Below are 23,846 nucleotides of genomic sequence, written 5' to 3' on the forward strand. Positions count from 1 at the left end.
GTGCGGACTGTGATTTAAGCACGTTGACTCCCCAATATGAGCTTGCATTGTACTGGGAGGAGTAAATCATAAAATTTACCTCCGTGATAAGTGCTATCCTTACCACAGTATTTTGTGTCGGCTACTGTGGGTAAATTGTGTAAATGTGAAATATTTGAGTCACATATGAAAGATATGAAGTTGTTGGGATTCATGATTAACATTAATTTTCCAGCTCTAAAGACAATAGCCCCAATTTTAACTTGGGCTGGCAGTCGTGTGGGTTGGGCCAAAGTGGGTACAAGCCATCCCGAGCTTGGCAGCGTGAGGCCCGTGAGATTTTAACTCCCAGGCCTCCTCTGCATAGGCGCTGTACCAATAGGCAGCAGCAGTTGGCCAGAGGGTGGCAGTAGATTATGTGGCAGCAGGAGAAGAAACTGTGTCTCGCACCCAGGTAAGTGCTGGGAAGGGCTTTGGGCACCCATCATGGTTGGTCTCCCAAGAGACCCTCCTGAAACCCACCTCCCTGTGGCTTACCTTGTTGCCGGCGATCATTCCTCTGATGACGGCTGGGGCCCTCCTGCCGTTTGTAATTCCATTCTTGCCCATGTCGGGTAGCTGACTGTTGGCATGCAGATAAGATCGAGGAGTTAAAATTGCCCGAGTCTCAACATTGCTGGGGTGGGGGTGGGGTTTGGTGCTCACCTCCCCTCCTGCTCATGTGATTTCCGCATCTGGTTAATATCAAGGATAATGTGCATTTTTAAGAAGTATTTTATTAAGTAAGATTATGATTCATCCTCTGTCTGACAATGTGCTTTATGTGCCAGATTTTATAGCACAAAGAAATCATTACAAAATCAACGTGTTACTGTAACTTTTTCTTCATTAAGTAGCAATACACATTTTCAATGGAAAATCTGTACACCAAATTTATGTGCCTCACGTGATTGTACTGTGCACTCTAGGCTCTGGCTCTTGCAATTAAGGAGGTGAAACAGCAGCACCCAGACATGCTAGTGACAAAGGCCGTGGTTTATAAAGAATCAGAGCCTGAATCAGAGCAGAATGCAAAGGTACAGTACAGTATATGATTGTTATTGTTAGCAATGTGAGCATATTTTTGTTTAATCATTTCTCTTCTCCCATTTACCTCTTGCAAATCACTTAGTATTGCATCTCTTTCAGTTAACACAGTTGGTATTGCTCTTATTTATCTCTCATTAGTGCTTCCTTGCAGAAAATTGATTAACCTTAACTCAACGTGAGGTAGACAAGGTTGAGAAGAAGGTAGCCCGAAAGCTTATAGTTTCCTGGCTAAGAGCGGAGCATTAATCGCCTGACCCGTAGGTTCACAGTTAATCTCATTCCTTGTATTGACCATTGGCCTCCAAAAACTGCTTCAACTCAGAATGCCATGGGTTTCACCCACCGTTCTGAGTTCCCACACAATGTGTCTGTGTGGGTACCTGTTGCCATGGCTCAGTTAGAATTAAGCATGTTTATTATTAGCCAAGACATGCAGAAAAAATGATTACTTGACATTATGAAAAGTATTTATTTTTTCAAAACTGAAACATTGCACTCTGTGTAAAGAAGAAGCAGGATATGTTGGAGGAATATTTGAACTGTTTATAAGCCAAATTATGTATTCTAATGCCGTATAACTCACTGATGAGACCGCATTTAAAATACTGTGTACAATTTTATTCACTCTCCTTTCGAAAGGATGCTTTCAAGTGAGTTCAGAGAAGAGCAACAAGAATGGGCCGGGTACTAGGGGCGCTACATTTAAGAAGGGAGCCTAACATACTTGAACTTGCTTTCACTGGAGAAGACAGTTGAGGGGGGGTTGTAATTCAGTTCTTCAAAATGCCAAAGGGCATAAATAACATAGATTTATAAATGGGTTATTTAACTAAAGTAAGATGGCAATCACAGAACTGGAAGTGGTTCTAAAGAGGAAAATCAAGTGAAGTGAGACTAGAAAACAAATAATTTTTTTATTGCAGTCTATTCCTCATCATTTGAATTTGCTTAACCTGAAATATTTGTTGAGTGTGCAAAAGAATCTCCTGTGCTTCTGTATTTAAATTGCTTAATTTGAAGCGCTGTATAATTCAATTTTTGGCAAGCAAAAAAATGTCCCTAGAATAACAAGACTATACTGCAGTGGATATGTGGTGTAGACTCTCAGCAAAAGCAATTAATGTTGCACTAACTCTTTCAAAACAAATACAGCTGGACAAATATCCGCTTAAAAAGAGATTGAAAGTTATAAATAGGTGATCACATTCTGTAGAGAACACGATGGTTAATGTGCCGTTGGGAAAATAGGCAAGTCATTCGTGGGATGTAACTCGACAGCTGAACAGAGCGGACTAATATCCTTCAGTTTCTGCTGCATTGCATTTTTGAGGATAGGGGCTAAAATGATAGCTTTGTCTCCTTGAAGGGTTTACTATTTTTTCTCCGAGCAGATTGAATAGAGTTCATGACAGAAAATGTTGCATGGCCACAGAGGGTGCAGGGTTATCAGACAAGGTGGCCTTTTCTTATTCCATACCTCCTTCTGTTATTTTTCTCTACTGAAGAGTCAAGCTGTTAGTTTATGTAGATGCAGCGGATGTGTTAGAAATTTATTCCTAAAGTGAAATTTGCAAAGATTCATAAAGTAAGCATTCATAACTGATACTAGGCTGCTAACCATTTTATTTTTCACTTAACATTGCACTCAATTTTAATTTACCATCTGTGGCACATGTGGCCAGATTTAAATACTGAATTTAATAGTAGGACAACGAAGTGCTTTTCAAATCCAGCAGTCAATCATAAGCCACATTTGTCAGCATTGATCTGTCAGATGTCCAAGATTTTTAACACACTCATTAAAGGGATAATCGATGCCCTTCCAACCTCACTCTAGCCATGGTACTGAAGTCTGAGAGAATATTTCAAAACTACTCCAATTTTGCTGCAAAATGGTGTTCGATCCATCAACCCACCATACCATCCACCCGTTATTTTTTTTTAAATGTAGGCAAAAACTGTGACTAAGTACATTACCGTCAACCTTTCATTGTATCCATCTGTTCATTTAACCACTTGCTCACCTCCACATAAAAGATGAATATTTGGCACCTTTTTGTTTGGACAAGTTACTTTAGAGGACTCGCTTTAAAAGTACTGACTCTCCCAATACCTTTAGTGGATAAATACACTGCAGGGTGTGGTACTGAACTATACAGACCAGGATGATCCCACGAACAATCCCTCATTTGTGCTGAGTTAACTGATCTTACCTGGAACAGTGATGGTACGCTGCAGTTGGCCTAACTGTCATGTGCTTTTGCTAAGGAGAGGGACAATCATCCACTTTTAATCATTGTCCAGTGACTCCTGGTGAAAAAGTGGCAGCAGATGAGAACAGAAACAAACTTAACTGTGCTGTTCCACTCCCTGATGTTCAAATAATCTCCCAACACTTTCTAGATCTAAATATGAAGAATGACTCTTGGAATTGGGGTGGGGGCGACCAAACTGAGGAGGTTGGTCTGTTGGAATAAGCGTTTTTTTTAAATAAACTTTTTATTTCTCTCCTTCAGGAGTAATAACGTGGAAGTGCAACTCCTCAAAAAGCCGTGAATAAAAGAATGGAATCATACTGTTGCTATCATCAACACAGACTTTCTCTGCCTTGTTATTTCACACAGAAGAACCAGGAAAGAATATCAATATTAATGTAAAAATATACTCCTGCTGTGCAAAAAACATTTCAGTTCCAACCACCACCAAGAAAATAAAACATTTGCAATTACAGAAAACGCATGTTGAGGGGAAAAAAAATCAAAACTAGAACCTCTAACCATCATTCCACAGTATATGAGCTTTTCCAGCAAGCAAAATCCCCCATGGGAATACCTTTTACGAAGATGGAAGAGAAATCTTGCAACTAATGTTTAATAACACATGCTTATGCGATGGATGTCAATTTAATTTCCTCCTTTTCTTTTTGATCTGCTAAAGACGGTCAGCACCTATAATACAAATTATCCTATGGAAATGAATGGCACATATTGGTTCCCAATTTGGATGTGCATTAATTTATATTGAAGTATGCTTATCTGGCGAGATAAAGATTGGATGTATTTCTCCTCTGAGGTTTGTAATATTCAAATGGTAACCTAGTATTGGTTTTTAACTGACACTTGGTTTGACAGCAGTTCGTGTTTTTGTAAAATAAAAAAAACCTTAATTATTTGAAAGTGAATAATTTTAGGCAAATGAGGTTTCACAGATGTCTTAATCAAAAGATAGTGGATAGAAGTTTGTTAGCACACAACTAGCTGTTCCAGGTGATGTCGATAGGAAGATGATCAAAATAGTGGTTCAGTAAAAATACTTAGCAATGGTTCACAAAGGACAGAATTTTTCATTTAAAACATCATTTCCTCACCATTCCAATGCACTACGAGTGTCCTGGTATCTTGTACCTTGTTCTGAATTCTTAAAAAAAAGCTGTTGCAGTAAATTGACTTGTTTGTTCATAATAAAGCCTGCAAAGGAATATTAAACATTACTGATTATACAAGTGAGCTGCTTTACCTACGTAGCATGACATGGGACATTGTTTATACCAAACTCGACGTTAGTGCTGAACTCAATGTTGGTGCTGAGCACTTTGAGTTCTGCCCATCATATTGCATGTAGTTGCATATGATGTCAAATGCCATGTGCATGCTTAGATGATGCAATGGACAGCTGAGAGAAGCAGAAGATTTGCACACTTGGCATTTAATCAGTTGTAGTTTGTTTGTTTACCATTGCTAAATATATTTTTGATAGGATTGTTTTAGTGACTTACCTAAGATTTTAAACTGAACATGAGTGATGAAGTATTTGAGAATCTTTGCAATTGTATCAACAGCTGACATGAATTTATGTGTGCATGAGTGCATTGAAGCACCTTAATATAGATATGAAATGCTCCATCATTGCTTTTTCCCCCTTACAGCTCTATGGTATGTGTTCATTGTATCCTTTTACCTTCATAGTGAAATAAATGTGCCAGATACATCTCCTGTGCCCATTCCTTTGTTATATCTTCAAGAGGATGCAGACCATAAAGAGGGTTTGCTGCAGTGCACACCAAAGCTGTCGATGAACTGTCGGAGGATTGTTGCACTGTGTTTTAGACTCAGTGGGTTAGTCAGAAAATCCAGGGCATTGAAATTATACTTTGAGATGCTCACGTACAAACACTAAAGGGACGATTTTCACAGTTTGCATAGCCAGTGGAGAACCTTGCCTGCTTGGCCACACACATTTGAGAATTACAGGTGTGCTGCTCATGGTTTTCATTCACCACTATGATTTCTCAATATAGTGCGGCTCCCTGCTGGCAGAACAATCTCGGAATTTTTTACCCCTTAATGGACGCACCTGAAATCCCCCCCTCTGCTATCTTAGTGGAAATGTTAACCTGTCTAAAATGAATAATGCCTCCACTAAAATAATGGAAATAGGGATTTCAAACACATTATGTATTCATGTACTAGGATCACACTGTGTAATTTTAAGGCCCAGCTGATTAAAATTAATCATCTCGATGTTCTGGAAACGTTGAGTACATTTTGAAGAAATTGGAGTGAAATCTATTTTGCAGGCTGTAAACTCATTTAAAGGATTAACATCAGTAGTGAAAATGTACTGCATGATTTTAGAGCCACAGAAAATATTGCCAAGTTACAAAGGTAGTTGTGATCAGGAATGAGTCAAGTTTTAAGCAGGAAGTTACACATTCAATTGCATATCACTGAGTATCCTGTGAGTACCTAAACATGGTCTGTGTTGTGATATTAGGAAAGCTTCATCACTATATTAAAGTTTTTAGTGTGGTCTAATGTAAACGCAGACAGTATTTCAATGGCAGTTGTGCGGGTGGGGGCCGAGGCAGACGGCAAATCGTTTTGACCTCGGCAGCACGATGCCCAGAAGGCTTTAACTGGCGAGAAGCGGTAGCTGGCTGGCAGGTGGGTGTGGAACATCAGGCAGCAGGAGACCTCTGCCAGGGACCGAAGGAACACACTCTGGCACTCGGGGGAGGGAGCGAGGTCTGGAGCAGGAGAGGTCTAAACATTCCTTCTGGGACCTGGAGGATCACTTCTGCTCCTCCTGGCCCCACAGGGAACGTCAAAAAAAAATAAAAGCACTTGCCTTTTCTGGCCCCAGCTCCTCTTTCCGCTAGGTTAGACTGGCAAGAAAGCCGTAACGGCTTCCCTCTGATTAAAATAGCAATCGGGACCTGATGACCACATGAGAGTTCGATCTGCATATTTAAAGAAGGACCCCGCCAGTTCCCAGTGGGTGTACCTCTCACTTGCTCAGAAGAGCAGGTTGAAATGGAGAAACTCTGAGAAGGGAATGTGACCTCGGTAGGTAAGTCTCACAGGCTATTTTAAATGCCTGGATTCTGCCGGGTGGGCACGGTTGAAATCGCCCCTATTCTTCGCTTCACTAGTTTTCTAAAAAGTTACTTTAAAATCCATATTTAGATTTAGCATGCCAAGGCACGGAGCTTGAACTGTAGACTAGTTGTTTGTTCATTTTGGGGAAAAAATATACATTTTCTATTTATGGAGCACTGAGTTAAGTGCTTTGAGAAATGTGGATAATGCAGGAAAGCAACTCTGACTCCATGCTGAGATGAATTATGAAATCAAGAGACCATTGAATAATTATGGAAATGAGACCATTGAAAAACACATGTCAGTGATCTATAATTCCATAAGTGGTGCCAACATGACATGGATCCGAGTTCAGCGAAATGTAGGTTTTGTGCAAAATCATTGCCCAATGAGCCAAAGCTTAATGGTCAACTGTTTCCTTGTTTCATTTGCTGTTTCACATCCTTTGTGTCTCTGAGATTATTGTATGTTTACTTCATATTTTTCAGTAATTTCTTTTCCTCTGTTGAGTGTTTAAATCCTTCCTTTCCATTAACTACCATTTGTAAGTTTTTTCAGATTCAGAATTTATTTTCATTTGTATTCCTGTCCATTGGTTTTCCTTGGTGAATTATTTTATCAGTGTGTTTTGAAAAATGGGACTTATTTTTGTAAATGCTGTAAACTTAATCAAAAGGCAGATGGGAATGCCAATACCTTTATATGTTACCATTACCTCCTAATAAAATTCAGTAACTGCTGGGTAATTGCAAAAAGCAATACAAACTTCATTTTCAGTGCTGTATATTACCTTTTATGCATAAAGGCTGTTTTCTTTTTCATCAAAACTACAATTATTTTACATCATTGACTTAGCTCGAGTTTTTATTCATATTGGTGAACTGGTTTGTTCCATGCCAGCATTCTGATCTATTAAACTGATTTATTGTGTTCCATTTAAAAGGATGAAAACATGGAGTTGAGGGTGAGAGTGGCAGTTTTTCCATGTATGAATAGTAATTTATGGATCATGTCCACTCAACTACTGATTTTTTTCTTTTTCGGTTCCATTCGTAGAATGATGCAGCACAGAACGAGGCTGTTCGGCCCACCATGCCTGGGCTGGCTCTTTGAAAGTTGTAACTGAACTTTCTAAGCCAAGTTTTAAACATAATTAAGACATGTTGTACATGCAACTCAATCTCAACAATTCTTGTACAGTATGAAAAATCTTTCGAAATTAAGTTTCCACACAAGCCCAAATAAAATCAAAATACTAACCTTTTTTCCACATCACACATATCCTATTGCAGAGAGATTATGCTGCATAGAGTATGAATGGTTTCAAATAGGATACCAATTATTGTGTATTATATGACTAATCAGGTTACCAGACAAATTAATACCACGCATAAAGAAGGACCATTTATTTATATTGCCCCTTATCATGTCCTCGGGATGTCTCAAAGCACTCCTCACCAATTCATTACTTTTGAGATACAGTAATGTAACCAAATGCAACCGCTAATTGCACACAGCAAGGTCTACAAACAAGTAAAGGAATGAACAACCAGTTAGTGTATTTGGTGTTGCTGGTTGACACTGGGAGAACACCCTGCTTTTCTTCACACAGTGCCACGGGAATGATTGTCGAGCTGGACAGGCACATGGGGCCTTGGTTTAAACTTCATCTGAAAGGCAGCACTTCCAGTACTGCACACCCTCAGCGCTGTACGGGAGCGTCAGTCTAGATTAAATGCTCAATTCCTTGTATAAGCTCCGCGGGGGTGAAATTCAACTTTGGCAGGAGCACAAAATGATCCGCCGTGGGTGCCCGTTATACACCCTGCCTGATTTGTTCCCCGCCACAATTGAATTTCACCTCATCTACCTAAACATTCTTAAATTTGGATCCAAACTTTCTAAAAAAAAATTCTACAATTTAATAATTCTCAAACATTTAATTACATTTACATTACAAAGTTTGCAAGCAATTGGAATTATTAAGTTGTCTGGGGAAAATGAGCATATTTACAAATTCTGTCAGCAGGAATACTGCAAATTCATCACCGATGCATACATAGTTCTTTCACGTCTCGGGGCAGAAACAAGTAACCAAGATTCACACGGTGATTGTCACAGCAGCATTTCTTCAGGAGATCTATGAGACACTGCCAGACATGATGCGCTTAACAAAATATCTGCAAAATATGCCACCAGATTAGTTAACTGTAAAATTCTATTTATAGAGTTAGGCGAGAAGATAATTTGCTGACCCAGTTTAACACCTGTAAGAAGCTTTAATTGGGTTTACTTGATGCTGGTGTCATGTACTACAAGGTACTTTTAGTTTTACTGCTGTTAGATACACAAACTTCTGAGAGACTGCCAGCAGAATAGTGAAGTCTCAACTGACATTTACAAAGCTTCTTGAAATACGCTGGAGTATAATTCCCTCGGGGTGATTTTTTTTGTACACTGGTTGCCATATTTGTGTTAAATTCCTATCTGCACTATTTTGAGTTCTTGTTCTGAGAACTTTCAAAAGACATTGGCCCAGAACTTGGTGTCGGGGGCTTGCCGCGCGTGCAAGCCCCCGATGTGCACTTACCCTGCGCGCCGACATCTGAAACCTGGCCCGCAGTGGATTTCCTGTAAGTGGCCCGGTTCTGATCTCGGCGCGCTGTGCTAACCTGACCCAGCGGCGTAGTTAGTGCGATGTGCCGGCTGGGATCAGGTGAGCACTGTTCAGCCAATCAGGGGAGGGGAAACTTCATTCATAAGTTTGATAGTAAAGACTGTCAAACTCATGAAAAGTACAGCACCCCAAAACACTACTTAAACTTTAAATAAAATTTTAAAAAACATCCCAATAATTAAATTAACTATGAATAACTTAAAAAAAAACTATTTTAAACAATTGAATTTTTGAAAAAAATAAATTTTTAAAAATTAGGGTCTAAAACTAAACTTACCTTACTGTAGATTCTTTAAAAATAATAAACCTGTGGAAATTTTTTTTCTAAATTGTACTAAAAGACCACTTACCTGTAAAACTAAGTACTTACGTGTGGTTTTTCAATGCGTAAAAACCGGAGGCCTTTACACATGCGCAAATCTGTAAAAATACAGGAAATCCAAGTCGCACGCGCTGCCCAATACCGCGCATGCGTTCAGCCTCTTAACCCCTTGGGCCAGAGGACAGGAAATGCCGGTTTTCAGCGCATGCGCTGTGCATGCTGAAAACCGGCAATTCCTCCTGGCACACGCGTGAGTACCCTGTCCGTACTCACGCGTTGTGACAGGAATTACTGGGCCATTAGGGCCAAGAACTGAGTGTTCTGTGTTGTACTTGACTACCAGGCATTAATGGTGTCTTGGTGCATATTTTTTAGTATCAAGATCTCATCAATGTTTTATAGATGCCGATGGACCAGACTTCTCCCCACCCCCTGCCCCCCCCCCCTCTCAATTCTCCTCTCCTGTAAGAGCTGACTTTTCCTGGGAGTCCACGGGCTTTATTTTTGATGCTCAATGCATCCAATTGTTTCAGGCCAAACTGCCAATTTTAGTTTTCTTTATGTACAATTTAGAACCACTGATTATTATGAAGTTGTACAGAAACAATATCAGGAGGTAAAGCAAATTACAGCTTTACAATGGGAATAATAACTCAAAACTGACACAGGTAAGACGATTCCCATGCTTTCCTGGACAGAGATGTCGGGGAACATAGGGCCTAATGAGAGGGAGGAATTGAATGAAATCAGTATTTCTAGGGAAATGGTTTTAGGGAAATTGATGACATTGAAGGCCGATAAATCCCCAGGGCCTGATAATCTACATCCTAGGGTACTTAAGGAAGTGGCCCTAGAAATAGTAGATGCACTGCTGGTCATCTTCCAAAATTCGATAGACTTGAACAGTTCCCATGGAGTGGAGGGTAGCTAATGTAACCCCACTATTTAAAAAAGGTGGTAGAGAGAAAACGGGGGATTATAGACCGGTAAGCCTGACATCGGTAGTGGGGAAAATGCTAGAGTCCATTATAAAAGATGTAATAGCAGAGCACTTGGAAAACAGTGACAGGATCAGACAAAGTCAACATGGATTTACAAAAGGTAAATCATGCTTGACTAATTACTGGAATTTTTTGAGGATGTAACTGGTAGAATAGATGAGGGAGAACCAGTGGATGTGGTGTATTTGGACTTTCAAAAGGCTTTCGATAAGGTCCTGCATAAGAGATTAGTGTGCAAAGTTAAAGCACATGGGATTGGGGGTAAGGTACTGACGTGGATAGAGAACTGGTTGGCAGACAGGAAGCAAAGAGTTGGAATAAACGGGTCTTTTTCGGAGTGGCAGGCAGTGACTAGTGGGGTACCGCAGGGATTGGTCCTTGGACCCCAGCTATTCACAATATATATTAATGATGATCTAGACAAGGGAACTAGATGTAATGGCCCAGAAATTTGGGTCGGGGGCTTCCCACGGGTGCAAGCCCCCGACTTGCACTTACCTTGCGCGCCGGCCGTTGAGCTGTGGGGCCGCGTGGAATTCCGATCCGGGGCCTGGTCCAGCTGCCGGCGCACAGTGCTTGCGTAACCCAGGAGCACAGTTCAAAGCGTCCCCTGGGATCACGTGAGCCAATTGGAGCAGGGAATGCTCCATTCATAAGTCTGACAGGAAGACCTGTCAAAAGTTAGAAATACTACGGCCCCATAACATCACTAAATCCTCAAATAATTTTTTTTTTAAATCACATTTTTTAAATAAACTATAAATTAAATGAAATAACTATTTTAAACAATTTAAATTTAAAAAAAAATCATTTTATTTTCTAACGGGGCTAAAAAATAAACTTACCTTGCTTTAAAGTATTTAAAAATAATAAACTTGTGGAAAAAATGTTTTAATTTTAATTAATTCATCACTTACCTTGTAAAAAGCAGGCCTTACGTCTGCTTTTTACATTTCTAAATTCTGCAGACTTACCTTCCCGGGAAAACTTGTTTTAAAAAAAAAACAAACCGAAGTTCGATGCGCACGTGCAGCCTCTCCCGCGCACGCGTTCGACCTCTGAACCCCTGTTTTCAGGGAAACTGAAGTGCCGGTTTCCTGCGCAGTGCATGCAGGAAACCGGCACTTCCATTGGGCCTACGGGTGTGTACCCCGTGTGTACTTACCCGTGGAGACCTGAATTTCTGGGCCATTATCTCCAAGTTTGCAGATGAGACAAAGCTGGGTGGGCGTGTGTGCTGTGAGGAGGATGCAGAGAAACTCCAGTATGATTTGGACAGGTTGGGTGATCGGGAAGATGCAGTATAATGTGGATAAATGTGAGGTTATCCACTTTGGTGGCAAAAACAGGAAGGCAGATTATTATCTGAACGGCAATAGATTGGGAAAAGGGGAAGTGCAACGCAACCTGGGTGTCCTTGTGCACCAGTCGCTGAAGGTAAGCATGCAGGTGCAGCAGGCGTTTAAGAAGGCAAATGGTATGTTGGCCTTCATAGCAAGAGGATTCGAGTACAGGAGCAAGGATGTCTTGCTGCAGTTGTACAGGGCCTTGGTGAGACCACACCTTGAGTATTGTGTGCAGTTTTGGTCGCCTTATCTGAGGAAGGATGTTCTTGCCATGGAGGGAGTGCAGCGAAGATTCACCAGACTGATACCTGGAATGGCAGGAATGACGTATGAAGAGAGATTGGGTCGATTAGGTTTATATTGGCTAGAATTTAGAAGAATGAGGGGATCTCATTGAAACTTATAAAATTCTAACAGGACTAGACAGACTAGATGCAGGAAGGATGTTCCCGATGGCGGTAGAGTCCAGAACCAGGGGTCACAGTCTAAGGATAAGGGGTATGCCATTTAGGACTGATGAGGAGGAATTTCTTCACCCAGAGTGGTGAACCTGTGAAATTCTCTACCACAGAAGGCAGTTGAGGCCAATTCATTAATGTAAAGTCCGCGCCTCAATAATACACGGACTTCAGGAGAACAGTTTAACAGGTACTTTACTGAACAAGAGGCAGCTTGAAACTGAAACTACAGAAGCCTGCTAGGGCCTTTTATACAGGGGTGGTCACTACCGGTACTGCAGTCTAAGACCAGTTATTCCCTTAAAGGTACATACACAACAATTCCTCCCCTTTTAGATAAACAGTACATAACATTTAACAACTAAATAATAACTAATTACAATTACAATTCTCTCAGTAATATATACATCAACTGAAATAGTCATTTATAAGTTCAGTCTTTGAGGAGGCTTCCTGATCCGGACTGGATAGCGCCTTTCTCGAGTATCCTGTTCTGGCGGTGGAGTCAATTCTGGCTCATTGTCATGGGTTGGTTCGTCCGCTTCCAATACCCCTGCTTCTGAGGTAGACGCAATCTGTACTTCGGGCTCATTACCAGGTGCACATGCTTGTGGTACAGGTTTGGCTTGTTCCTGTGACTCTAGAATCTGGTCAGCATAGCGTCTCACGATGCTCTCTCCAACGTCCACTGTGTACATTAGTGGTCCCTGCTGTGTGCATATCGTGCCTGGCTGCCATTTTTCTGTTCGGTAGTTGCGGGCCAAGACTGGTTGCCCTATCTTGAAGCTCCTGGTTGGCTTCTCATTTATGTGCTGGAACTGCTTATCCTCAACATCTCGTCTTATGTTTGGGCAAATCCAAGCGACATCTTAGTCTCCGGTTGAAAAACAGTACGGCTGGAGTTTGGTTGGTTATTGCACGTGTCGCATTCCGGTAAGCAAACAGGAAGTTATCCACCTTGTGTTGCAGTGGTATGTCGTCATTATACATTGCCTTTATGGCCTTTTTAAAGGTCTGAACAAACCTCTCAGCCAATCCATTTGTGGCTGGATGATATGGGGCAGATGTGTAATGTTTCACCCCATTATTCTTCAGGAACCTCCGGAAATCCTCAGACACAAACTGTGGGCCATTGTCGGAACAAATCTGTTCTGGCAACCCATTCCTGGCGAAGATGGTCCTTAGGACTGCAATAGTTTTCTCCGTGGTGGTGGAGGACATTTTAATGACCTCTGGCTATTTTGAATGGGCGACCACAGCGATTAGAAACATTGAGTCCTTAAATGGACCAGCGAAATCAATGTGTACCCGTTGCCATGGAGATGAGGGCCACTCCCATGGATGTAGCGGGGCCTGTGGTGGAGCGTTTTGGACCTTCTGGCATCCTGTGCATCTCTTGGTCATATCCTCGATTTCTTTATCGATTCCCAGCCACCACACAAACGCCCTGGCTAGGCTCTTCATTTTTACCCCTCCCAGATGACCCTCGTGAAGCTCATTGAGTACTCTATCTCTCAACTTGGGTGGAATTACCACTCGGGATCCACACATCAAGGTTCCCCGGCACACTGACAGCTGTTCCCTCCTTGGAAAGAATGCTGGCAACAGTGAGTCGCCATATGCTGGCCATCCCTTCACCGTCAAATCATAGACCCGAGCGAGTGTCGGGTCATTTCGGGTTTCCTTCTCAATACTTGCGTTTGTAACAGGCAAACATTCAACTATGGTCGCATGGAATATCTCCGCCGGGTCCACTGCAGGTGCTTCTTCCACCGTAGGCAATGGTAGGCGCGACAGCCCATCAGCGTGTCCATGTTGTTTCGTACCTTTGTACTCTATGTCATACTGATGTGCCCCTAGAAAAAGTGACCATCTTTGCAGCCGTTGCGCCGTCATCACCGGAACGCCCTTCTTTGGGTTAAAAATTGAGACCAGGGGTTGATGATCAGTCAGTAGGGTGAATTTCTGCCCGTGCAGATAGTGATTGAACTTCTTCACCCCCCACACCAGGCTGAGGGTCTCCCTGTCAATCTGGGCGTAGTTACGCTCGGCTGAGGTTAGCGAGCGCAATGCAAAGGCTATTGGCCTCTCTGAACCATCACGGAATTTGTGTGACAGCACCGCTCCAATGCCGTAAGGTGACGCATCACATGCCAACCGAATCGGTAGTGTTGGGCTGTAGTGGGCCAATACTTCTTTTGAAGTGATTTGGCATTTACATTCCTGAAAGGCACGCTTACACTCATCACTCCATTCCCATGTTACACCAGTTTGAAGGAGGGCGTTCAGTGGGTGCAGAATTGTAGATAAATTCGGCAAGAACTTATGGTAGTAGTTCACCAACCCGAGGAACGACCTCAGTTGCGACACATTTTCTGGTGCTGGAGCCTTGACTACAGCCTCAATCTTGTCCGGCAACTTATGCAACCCTTCCTCATCAATCATGTGGCCACAATATAAGATTTGTCTCCTGAAGAACTCGCATTTGGGATGGTTGGCTCGTAGCCCATATTCCTGCAATCTCGTGAGCACCTGCTCCAGGTTGGCAAGGTGTTCATTGTCATTTTCTCCCGTAACCAGCATGTCGTCCAAATAACACTGGGTCCCCGGGATCCCTTGCAGGACTTGTTCCATTGCCCTCTGCCACATAGCCGGGGCCGATGCTACCCCAAATACCAGTTGAAAGGCCTTTGTGAGTGCTTATCGTGAGGTATTTCCTAGATGCTTCTTCCACCTCCATTTGTAGATACGCTTGAGCCAGGTCAATCTTTGTAAAACGTTTCCCTCCAGATAGTGAGTCGAAAATATCTTCTATCCGCGGAAGCGGATACTGTACTGTGTGCAGGGCTGGGTTCACAGTCACCTTGAAGTCCCCACAGATGCGAACCTTCCTTGGCTCCCCAGGCGTGCTGCTCAATGCTTTCTTTATTACAGGAACGATGGGTGTGGCCCACTCGCTCCAGTCCACCTTAGACAGCACCCCCGAACGCTCCAGACTCTCCAGTTCAGCTTCCACAGCTGGGCGTATCGCATATGGCACCGGTCTGGCCTTGAAAAATTTTGGGGTTGCGTTATCCTCAATCTTTATGGTTGCCTTTACTCCTTTTAGAGTCCCAAGTCCTTGTTGGAACACCTCTTCCGCGTCAGATAGAATTTGTGACAAACGTCCAGGTGCAGCGTCATCATCTTTTTTGTCAGTCACAGTTAGTGCCAGAATGGAATGCCAATCCAATTGTAGTCTTCGGATCCATTCACGTCCCAATGATGGTGGTCCTCCATCTCGTAGTATATACATGTGTCGTTTCTGTGTTTCCTTTCCGTTATATTCAACTGGCACCCTTATTTTTCCTCTGGGGTAGACCTTTTGCCCCGTGTATGTCTTCAATACAATGGACGTGTCCTTTAAGGGTATGTGTGAGAATAGCCGCTGATAGTCTCGTCGATTCATGACAGTTAGGGCTGATCCTGTGTCCAATTCCATCTTCACTGGGGACCCTGCTATCATGAGGGTGACCCAAATGGTTCGGTGATCTTCTTTTGCGATCACGTTGTGTAACTTTAAACAACTTAGTCGCCTGCTCCCGGAGTCCTTATCACTCTCCTGATCTTCTGAACTACTATCTGTCAGTTTCTTTACTTTCCTGTACTGTTCCTTAGTAGTTCTTGTCGTGTTGGTCTTCTTTCCCGGCCTGCAGACTCTTACTATATGTCCCATTTTCCCGCATTGCCTGCATATTTTGTCTTTAAACCAGCAGTCCTTCTGCTCATGGGTTGTTCTGCCGCAGCGATAGCACTTTTCTGCTCCATTCGCCATTTCGTTAGCGCTGTATTCTTGTGGTTTCTGTTGTATTTCCGCAGCTCCCCGTGCTGCTGCTTCGTAGGATACTGCCACGCTGAAAGCCTGTTCTAGCGTCAGGTCCTTTTTTGAAAGTAGTCGTTTCTGGGTTCCTTCACTCTGGAGCCCGCAGACAAACTTATCCCGTAAGGTGTCTGGCAGTCCTGCCCCGAACTGGCAGTGCTTCAATAACTTGCGTAGTTCCATAAGATAGTCAGCATTGCTCTCATCTTTGTGCTGGTTTCTTTTATGGAACTTGAATCTTTCTGCTATCAGCAGTGGTGTAGGGCTTAGATGTTCCTGTAAGATATGAACAATCTCCTCAAAACTTTTCTCCATTGGTTTAGCTGGGGTAATTAAATTCCGCAATAGGCCGTACGTACTCGCACCCATCAGATTTAATAATACCGACGCCCTCTTTCCATCGGCCACCTCATTTGCCTTGCAGTACACTTCAATTCTTTCCACATACGTGGTCCAGTCTTCTACCTCGTTGTCGAAAGCAGTGATACTGCCACTTTTCGGCATCTTGGGCGATTTAAAATGGCGCCTCCCGCGCTTTTGCTTCTTCCCCAATGGAATAAAATGGCGCCTCCCGCACTTTTGCTTCTTCCCCTTACTGCCACGCTGCTCCTAGCGTTCTACGGGGTAATGGTGGCGACCCGCAGCTTCGGCGCGTCTCGCTTTCCTTCCCCCCCGATTAGTTTCTCTCCGCTGTCCTGTTCTCGAGCACCGACCGCGCCCTGTGCGCTCCACCCTCTCTTTTCTTTTCCCAGCGATGCTGCGCGGCCCGATTTGTAGAGCCGCTCGATCGAGCTTGAGCCCGCCGCAGTCCGGAAGGGTCAGCGCGCTACCTGCTACCAGCACGATTCGCTGGAACCACAGTCTCTCCCGCAATTCTCCAAACACTGATGGATTCTTTGGGCGGTTGCCCTCGGTCGATGCCCGTTGTTCAGACTACGACCTTCCAGGACCTTCCTTTCAGGCGAGATCCCCGTGAGATGATGCCACACTGCAGGTGAGTTCGAACTTACTCGTCGCCACTGTAAAGTCCGCGCCTCAATAATACACGGACTTCGGGAGAACAGTTTAACAGGTACTTTACTGAACAAGAGGCAGCTTGAAACTGAAGCTACAGAAGCCTGCTCGGGCCTTTTATACAGGGGTGGTCACTGCCGGTACTGCAGTCTAAGACCAGTTATTCCCTTAAAGGTACATACACAACAATTAATATATTCAAGAAGGCGTTAGATATATTTCTTAAGGCTAAAGGGATCAAGAGATATGGGGAGAAAGCAGGGACAGGGTACTAAATTTGGATGATCAGCCATGATCTCATTAAATGGCGGAACAGGCTCGAGGGGCCAAATAGCCTACTCCTGCTCGTATCTTCTATGTTTCTATGAAACTCATGTAGTGCCGGAAACCACTGTGAAATGGGCAACGCACCTGGAACGCCCGCCTGAAGACGCCAGGAAACCGGGTCTCCGGTCTCCTCTCCATTAAACTGTCAAGCTGCGAGAAGCATGCCAGTCGCGGCCTTTGGAAATTCGTCCAGCTCCAAAGCCAAGCCGGCCCACAGGCAAGTCCTTTTTGTGGGCGGCTTGGGGGCAAAGGGAAAGGTGGTCTGCACCTCACATAAATGTTTTTTCAGTTACTCACTGGCTCCTCAAACTACTTGCATTTCCTCATCCTTTTGCTCAATATGGAATATAGGCTGTTTATTGGAATACCCCTCGTGTTATATGCTAATGCTATTTGTTCTGTGTTTCAAGGAGAAGGTAGTCCACAACCATCAGGAGATAATCTGCACTGGTGATGGACCAGCCAACCTGTGATAATTCACTTACCACAAGGGGCAGACCTTACAAGTTACATGTGTGGAGCCCCTTGAGGGAATATGGGCAGGAAATGGGCTTGATGGCTTTGTAACAGCCCAGGAAAGTCTTCTCCTCAACAACGTTCTTGCTATCCCTTTCAAAACTGAGGGACAGGCAGGGCACATCTGCCTATCAGCATAACAGCACCCCATTGCCCTTGCTGAAATTCAAAGCTGCAGCTCTCGAGTGGGGTTTGAACACTGCACCTTCTGCCTCTGATGTAGGAATGTTACCACTAAGCCAAAGGCTTTCTTGCTGCAGTAGCACCCATTGTTTCAGAGAAGCAGCAGGTAAATCAAAAAATGCAAGCCTGGAGTGGGAGGACATGTTGGGGAAAAGCCAGATTTACATGGCTAGTTCTATTTTCTAACATTAACTGACCTCCATTGTGCAGGGAGTTAAGGTAACCAGAGATGTCTGACAGAGGCTGCAGTTGTACTGCCACGCTGTGGCACAGAAGTGGCAGTACAAATTCAGAATAACAACAGAAAATGCTGGAAAAACTCAGCAGGCCAGGCAACATCCGTGGAGAGAGAAATTAGAGTCAACGTTTCGGGTCAAAACCCTTTATCAAGACTAAAGAGGCACAGGGAATGAAATAGATTAAGCAGCCAGGCTGGGAGAGAACAAAAGAGAAGAGACATTGGCCTAGAAATTCAGTATAGCCACGTTTGGGGCGCTACAGCCGGGCGTTCGCTAAATTTTGCGCCCGGCGCAACTTAGCACCACCTTCGCCGATATTCAGTTGCAACGCCCCAAGAGGTTGCTGCTGCGTTAAAGCAGGCGATGCATGACTCTCATTAGGTGTTAAGCCGGTGATCCGGGGTGCTAACACCGAGGGCGGGCGCAGCGCAGGTGCGCCAAGTTGCTCATTGAGCGCACAGTCAAGCGCCGGTCAGCTCTTAAAGGGGGAGGGTGGAATTGTTTGGCTGCCACGCCCTGCACACTGCAGCCCTAAAGCAAGGCCTGAACACTGCTGCTGGAACTGCTCCACGCCCAGGAGAATGGAGAAGGCCAGGGAGAGAGCGCAGCGCTTCGGCGAGGGTGACCTGAGGGTTCTGGTTGGCGCAGTGGAGTGCAGGCGCCATGTCCTCTTCCCTGAGGGTGGCAGGAGGCCACTGCCCACCGAATATCGGAAAGCCTGGAGGGAGGTGGCAAACAGGGTCACGTCCAACAGCATGGTTGGCAGGACTCCAACCCAATGCCGGAAAAAATTCAACGACCTCACTCGGGTTGTCAGAGTGAGTACCCTTTCCAGTATCCTCCTCATCCCTGCATGTGCACCTCACTTTATGGCCAAAGGGACCTGAAAGCCCTAATGCCCAGCCCTCATCCAGCAGCTATGGGACTGTCATGAAAAGCACTTGCACATTCAGGACTTTATACACTGTCAGGGCTATTCGACCATGGGAGGCAGTGCAGGCAAGATCAGGGCTTGACACTGACAGGGCTAATCGACCATGGGAGGCAGTGCAGGCAAGATCAGGGCTTCACACTGTCAGGTCTATTCCACCATGGGAGGCAGTACAGGCAAGATCAGGGCTTCACACTGTACTTAGAGGCCGTCCTTTCTCTTGCAGGGCAAGCTGGTGCATAACAGAAGACAGCAGCGACAGACCAGGGGAGGCCGTCCTGACCTGAAACAGCTCCGCGACCTAGAGCAGCGAGTGAAGCGGATCATGGCAGGCCTGCTGATTGGCCCCGTCGCCACGGGAGATGCCGACCCTGTTCTGGGCACCAATGGTAAGGTCATCACCTTTCTGACCTCTCTCTTTCCACTTGCACCTCACACCAGCATCCTTTGCCACTCTCAAACCAATGCAGTGCATAGCAGCACTCATGCCTCCCTCGCTGCCGCCCTGTCCTCACTCTAAAGTAACTCTTGTGCCTCCCTGCTTTCAGATGGTGAATCGTCAGGTGAGGAGGCGGCCCCTCAAGCTGGCACTGTGTCGGAGTCAGACATAGAGGAGGAGGAAGAGGAAGCCGGCCCATCAGGGACACCCTCAGCCGAGGCAGCCCATGGCCATGATGGTGACACGTCTTCCCTGGAGGGGAGCAGGGGGGAAGGGTCGGAGGAGAGTGAAGCTCCGGGGCCCAGCGGGCTGCAGCAACGCGGGAGGGGTGGGGAAGCTCGGCAGCCTTCTCCCCGGAGGGTGAGTGCGGCCTCCAGTCCTGCTACGGTGAGCACAGAGGAGGTGCGGCTCCTAGCGGAAATGGGCACCGAGGCTGAGCGCAGGCACACTGAGCTCATGGCTGCAGTGGCAAGGATGCCTGACTCCATAGAGTCACTGGCAAGGAGTGTGCAGGAATTCGGGGCAGCACAGGCCAGGAGTCTGCAACAATTCAGTGCAGCACAGGCCAGGAGTCTGCAGGACTTCGTGGCAGCACAGGCTAGGAGTCAGCAGGACTTTGCTGCATCACAGGCAGCTTCTAGCCAAGTGCTCAGTCGTGCCGTGCATTCACTGGCTGGTGTCATGCAGACACAGACCAGGGCCACACGGGCACTAACTGCTGCCACCCTCGCTGGATCGTCCAGGCATCGCCGGGGCACTCGCCGCGCCGCAGCAGCCCAGCAGTCTGTGCTTCAGCAGATTGCTGCGCATGCTGCAGTGCTGGCCCGTGCGAGTGCCAGTGTATCAGCTGACCAGGGAGTGCCTGTGCTCTGACAGGTTGGCAGCATTCCTGCAGCCAACATTGTCACTCCTCCACTGCAGCTGCCACCAGCCATAGGACAGACTGCTGCCGCCCAAGCAGAGTTGGAGCAGTCAGCAGCCGGCCCCTCCAGGCCCAGAGCTGGTCCAGGCCGACCCCCAAGGGCATCTGCCGTCTCACCATCTGACCCTCAGCAGCCTTCCCCCAGCCTTGCTGCAGCCACTGGGGTCCCATTGAGGAGGAGCTGAAGGGCGGGTAGGGGCCAGTCACGGAAGCGAGACGGATCACCCTCGCAGGGGAAAAAGTAGAAGGTGTGGCCAAATGTGCTGTTTTATATATAGAGGCCGAGACTGGTATATTTGTTTTATATATAAAGGCCGACTGGTATATTTGTTTTATATACAAAGGCCGAGACTGGTGTATTTGTTTTATATATAAAGGCCGAGACTGGTGTATTTGTTTTATATATAAAGGCCGAGACTGGTGTATTTGTGTTTTTTGGGGGGGGTTTCTCTCCATTAGTTTGTCATGTGGGAAGGGCACAGAGGTTTCACAGTAAAAATATTTCTTAAATCGCACTGTCCATGTTTGCTTTTGGAAGTCTTGGTTGCCTTGATCGGCTGAGGGCTTGTGGAGTGGCTACATTCATCTTCTGTCATTGGCACAAGCCATTCCCTGAGAGGGGGCCTAGAACCGAGTTGGAATAAACCGCCGACGGGCGGCCCTTGCACTTTCTGCCTCCCTCCCGTGCTGGTGCTCCTCCTCCTCCTCCTCATCCTCCTCCTCTGGTGGTCCTCCAATGTCTGCTGGCAGTGGCTGAGTCCTGCGGATAGCCAGGTTGTGCAGCATGCAGCACACGACAACGAAATGGGAGACTCGCTCAGGCGAGTACTGTAGGGCTCCCCCGGAACGATCCAGACAGCGGAACCGTTGCTTCAGCACGCCGATTGTTTGTTCAATGATGTTCCTGGTTGCTTGATGGCTGTCATTGTATCGCTCTTCAGTAGGGGTGCTGGGCGCACGGAGCGGGGTCATCAGCCAGGTGCACAAAGGATAGCCTTTGTCCCCGAGAAGCCATCCTCGTGGGTGAGGCTGGGCCTCGAACATGTCTGCCACAGAAGTCTGGCGCAGGATGAAGGCATCGTGGCTGCTGCCTGGAAAGCGGGCATTGACAGCTAGGATGAGCTGCCTGTGGTCATACACCAACTGCACGTGGAGCGAATGGTAGCCCTTCCGGTTGCAGTAATTCTCGGCATTCTCTAGAGGTGCCCGCAAAGCCACATGCGTACAGTCAATGGCGCCCTGCACCATGGGGAAGCCCGCTAATGCTGCAAAGCCCATTGCACGCTCTTGCTGCTTGTCCACGGTCATGGGGAAGGAGACGAACTGACGTCTCCTTCTGAAAATGGCATTGGTCACCTGGCGGATGCAGCAATGTACCGCGAACTGGGAGATGTTGGAATTGTCCCCAGTAGCGGATTGGAAGGAGCCGGTGGCATAGAAGTTGAGAGCCACCGTCACCTTCACTGCCACTGACAGAGATGTCCTGCTCCTGAGCTGTGGCTGCAGATCTCTGCGAAGCAGGTGGCAGATCTCAGTGACCACCTCCCTTCTGAATCGCAGCCTCCGAACACACTGCTCCTCAGACATGTTCAGATATGAGAACTGCTGGTGGTATACCCTGGGTGGGTAAGGCCTCCTTTGCCGACGCCTGTTGGCCCTTCTCCATCTGGCCATGACTGGCACCCTCTCACGGCGCCTCTGAGCCCTTTGAATGCAATGCAGCAAGCCAACGTTTCCACCCATTGCAGCCCCCATTATATGTTTCCAATCAATGCTATGACACTGAAAGTTAAATACAAGTGCAAAGCTCTGGCCTGAAGCCACAAGTACCTGTGCGAGTGTTCAGCCAAACCAGAAAGCTCTCTACCTTTGTCTCTCTCCAAATATCCGTCTCTCACAAAGAAGGAGTGGAGCAAAATGGCTGCCATTTATACTGCAGGAGGAGTCCCCTTTAATTAGTGCCCCCCGCAGCGACTGGGAACCGTTCCCCTCTATCAGTCGTGGGGGGCGCCAGGCGCACAATAGGCCGGCGCCACTGAATTTCCGGTTCGGGGCGCACAAAGGGCGTTGCATCATGAAATGACGTCAGGATCTGCGCGCACAGCCGAGCGCGCGCAAAGGTTTTGTGCCGCCGCTAAATCTTAACTGAATTTCGCGAGAGGCGCAGATCGTGCCGCGCCCAGGCGCTAGCTGCTTAGCGCCCCACTTCTCCTCCTCCTAAGGTGCTAGCGGCTGGCGCAAACAACTGAATTTCTAGGCCATTAAAAGGTATTCAAAACGAGACGAGATGGTGATAGGACTAGTGGAGACAAAAGACGGCTCTAGATTAGGTGTGAAATGCGCTGGCAGAATGGGAGACAGCTGCCATGTGGGAGAGAGAAAAAAAAGGAAAGGGGGGGGAGGGAACAAAGGTGTGGATAAAAAATATAAGTAAAAATGTAATAGGGGCCGAGGTTATGATCTGAAATTGTTGAACTCGATATCTGGTTATTGCTGAGAGATTTAGATTTCACAAACGGAATCAAGAGGAGGGGGAATCAGTGACGATGTTTATTGCTGCTTTAAAAAGGTTGTCAGGACACACATACGACATCAAACATCGCAAATCAAACTTGCACGGCAACGCAGACGGTCTCTCGAGGCTACCCTTGCCAGTTACTCCCCCAGAGCCTTGTCAGATAGACATCTTCTACTTTAGACAAGTGGAGGGAGCACCTGTCACTGCAGTTCAGGTGCGAAGGTACACCCGCAACGATCCAGTCCTGTCTGAGGAAATGGACAATGTCATTCGAGGGAGAGCTATAGGAGATTCTCCTAGTTTGAAACCTTACATTTCAAAAAGAAATGAGCTCTCCGTCCAGGCAGGTTGTCTTCTTTGGGGACGCCGTGTCATCATTCCGCCACCTCTGAGGGAACCTATACCGCAACAACTTCATACAGGCCACAGTGGGATGGTTTGGATGAAGGAAATGGCAAGAAGCTACTTCTGGTGGCCAGGTCTCGATGGGAATATTGAGGAGAAAGCCAAAACATGTTCCCCATGTCAAAGGGGGCAACCCTACACCCCTGGGATTGGCCTGCAGAAGTGTGGCAGCGAGTACATGTGGACTTCGCCGGTCCTTTCGAAGAGAAGATGTTTATGGTGGTTGTGGACGCTCGTAGTAAG

General features: G+C 46.0%; 1 protein-coding gene across 9 annotated transcripts in view; it reads left to right on the forward strand.

Annotated features, from left to right (window-relative positions):
* Positions 1–7,240, forward strand: part of LOC147108767 (uncharacterized) — a 347,177-nt gene extending 339,937 nt beyond the window's left edge. For all 9 annotated transcript variants that reach the window (XM_086005566.1, XM_086005565.1, XM_086005572.1 and 6 more), the window contains 2 exons: positions 948–1,055; positions 3,585–7,240. In XM_086005566.1, coding sequence (XP_085861692.1) covers positions 948–1,055; positions 3,585–3,590 — 114 coding nt within the window. In that variant the 3' untranslated portion in view covers positions 3,591–7,240. The remainder of the gene's footprint in view (positions 1–947; positions 1,056–3,584) is intronic.
* The last annotated feature ends 16,606 nt before the right edge of the window (positions 7,241–23,846 follow it).

Source organism: Somniosus microcephalus, chromosome 13 (genome assembly GCF_052327205.1).
Source record: "Somniosus microcephalus isolate GS21.2 chromosome 13, FLI_Smic_1.0, whole genome shotgun sequence".
In the NCBI taxonomy this organism is placed as follows: Eukaryota; Metazoa; Chordata; class Chondrichthyes; order Squaliformes; family Somniosidae; genus Somniosus; species Somniosus microcephalus.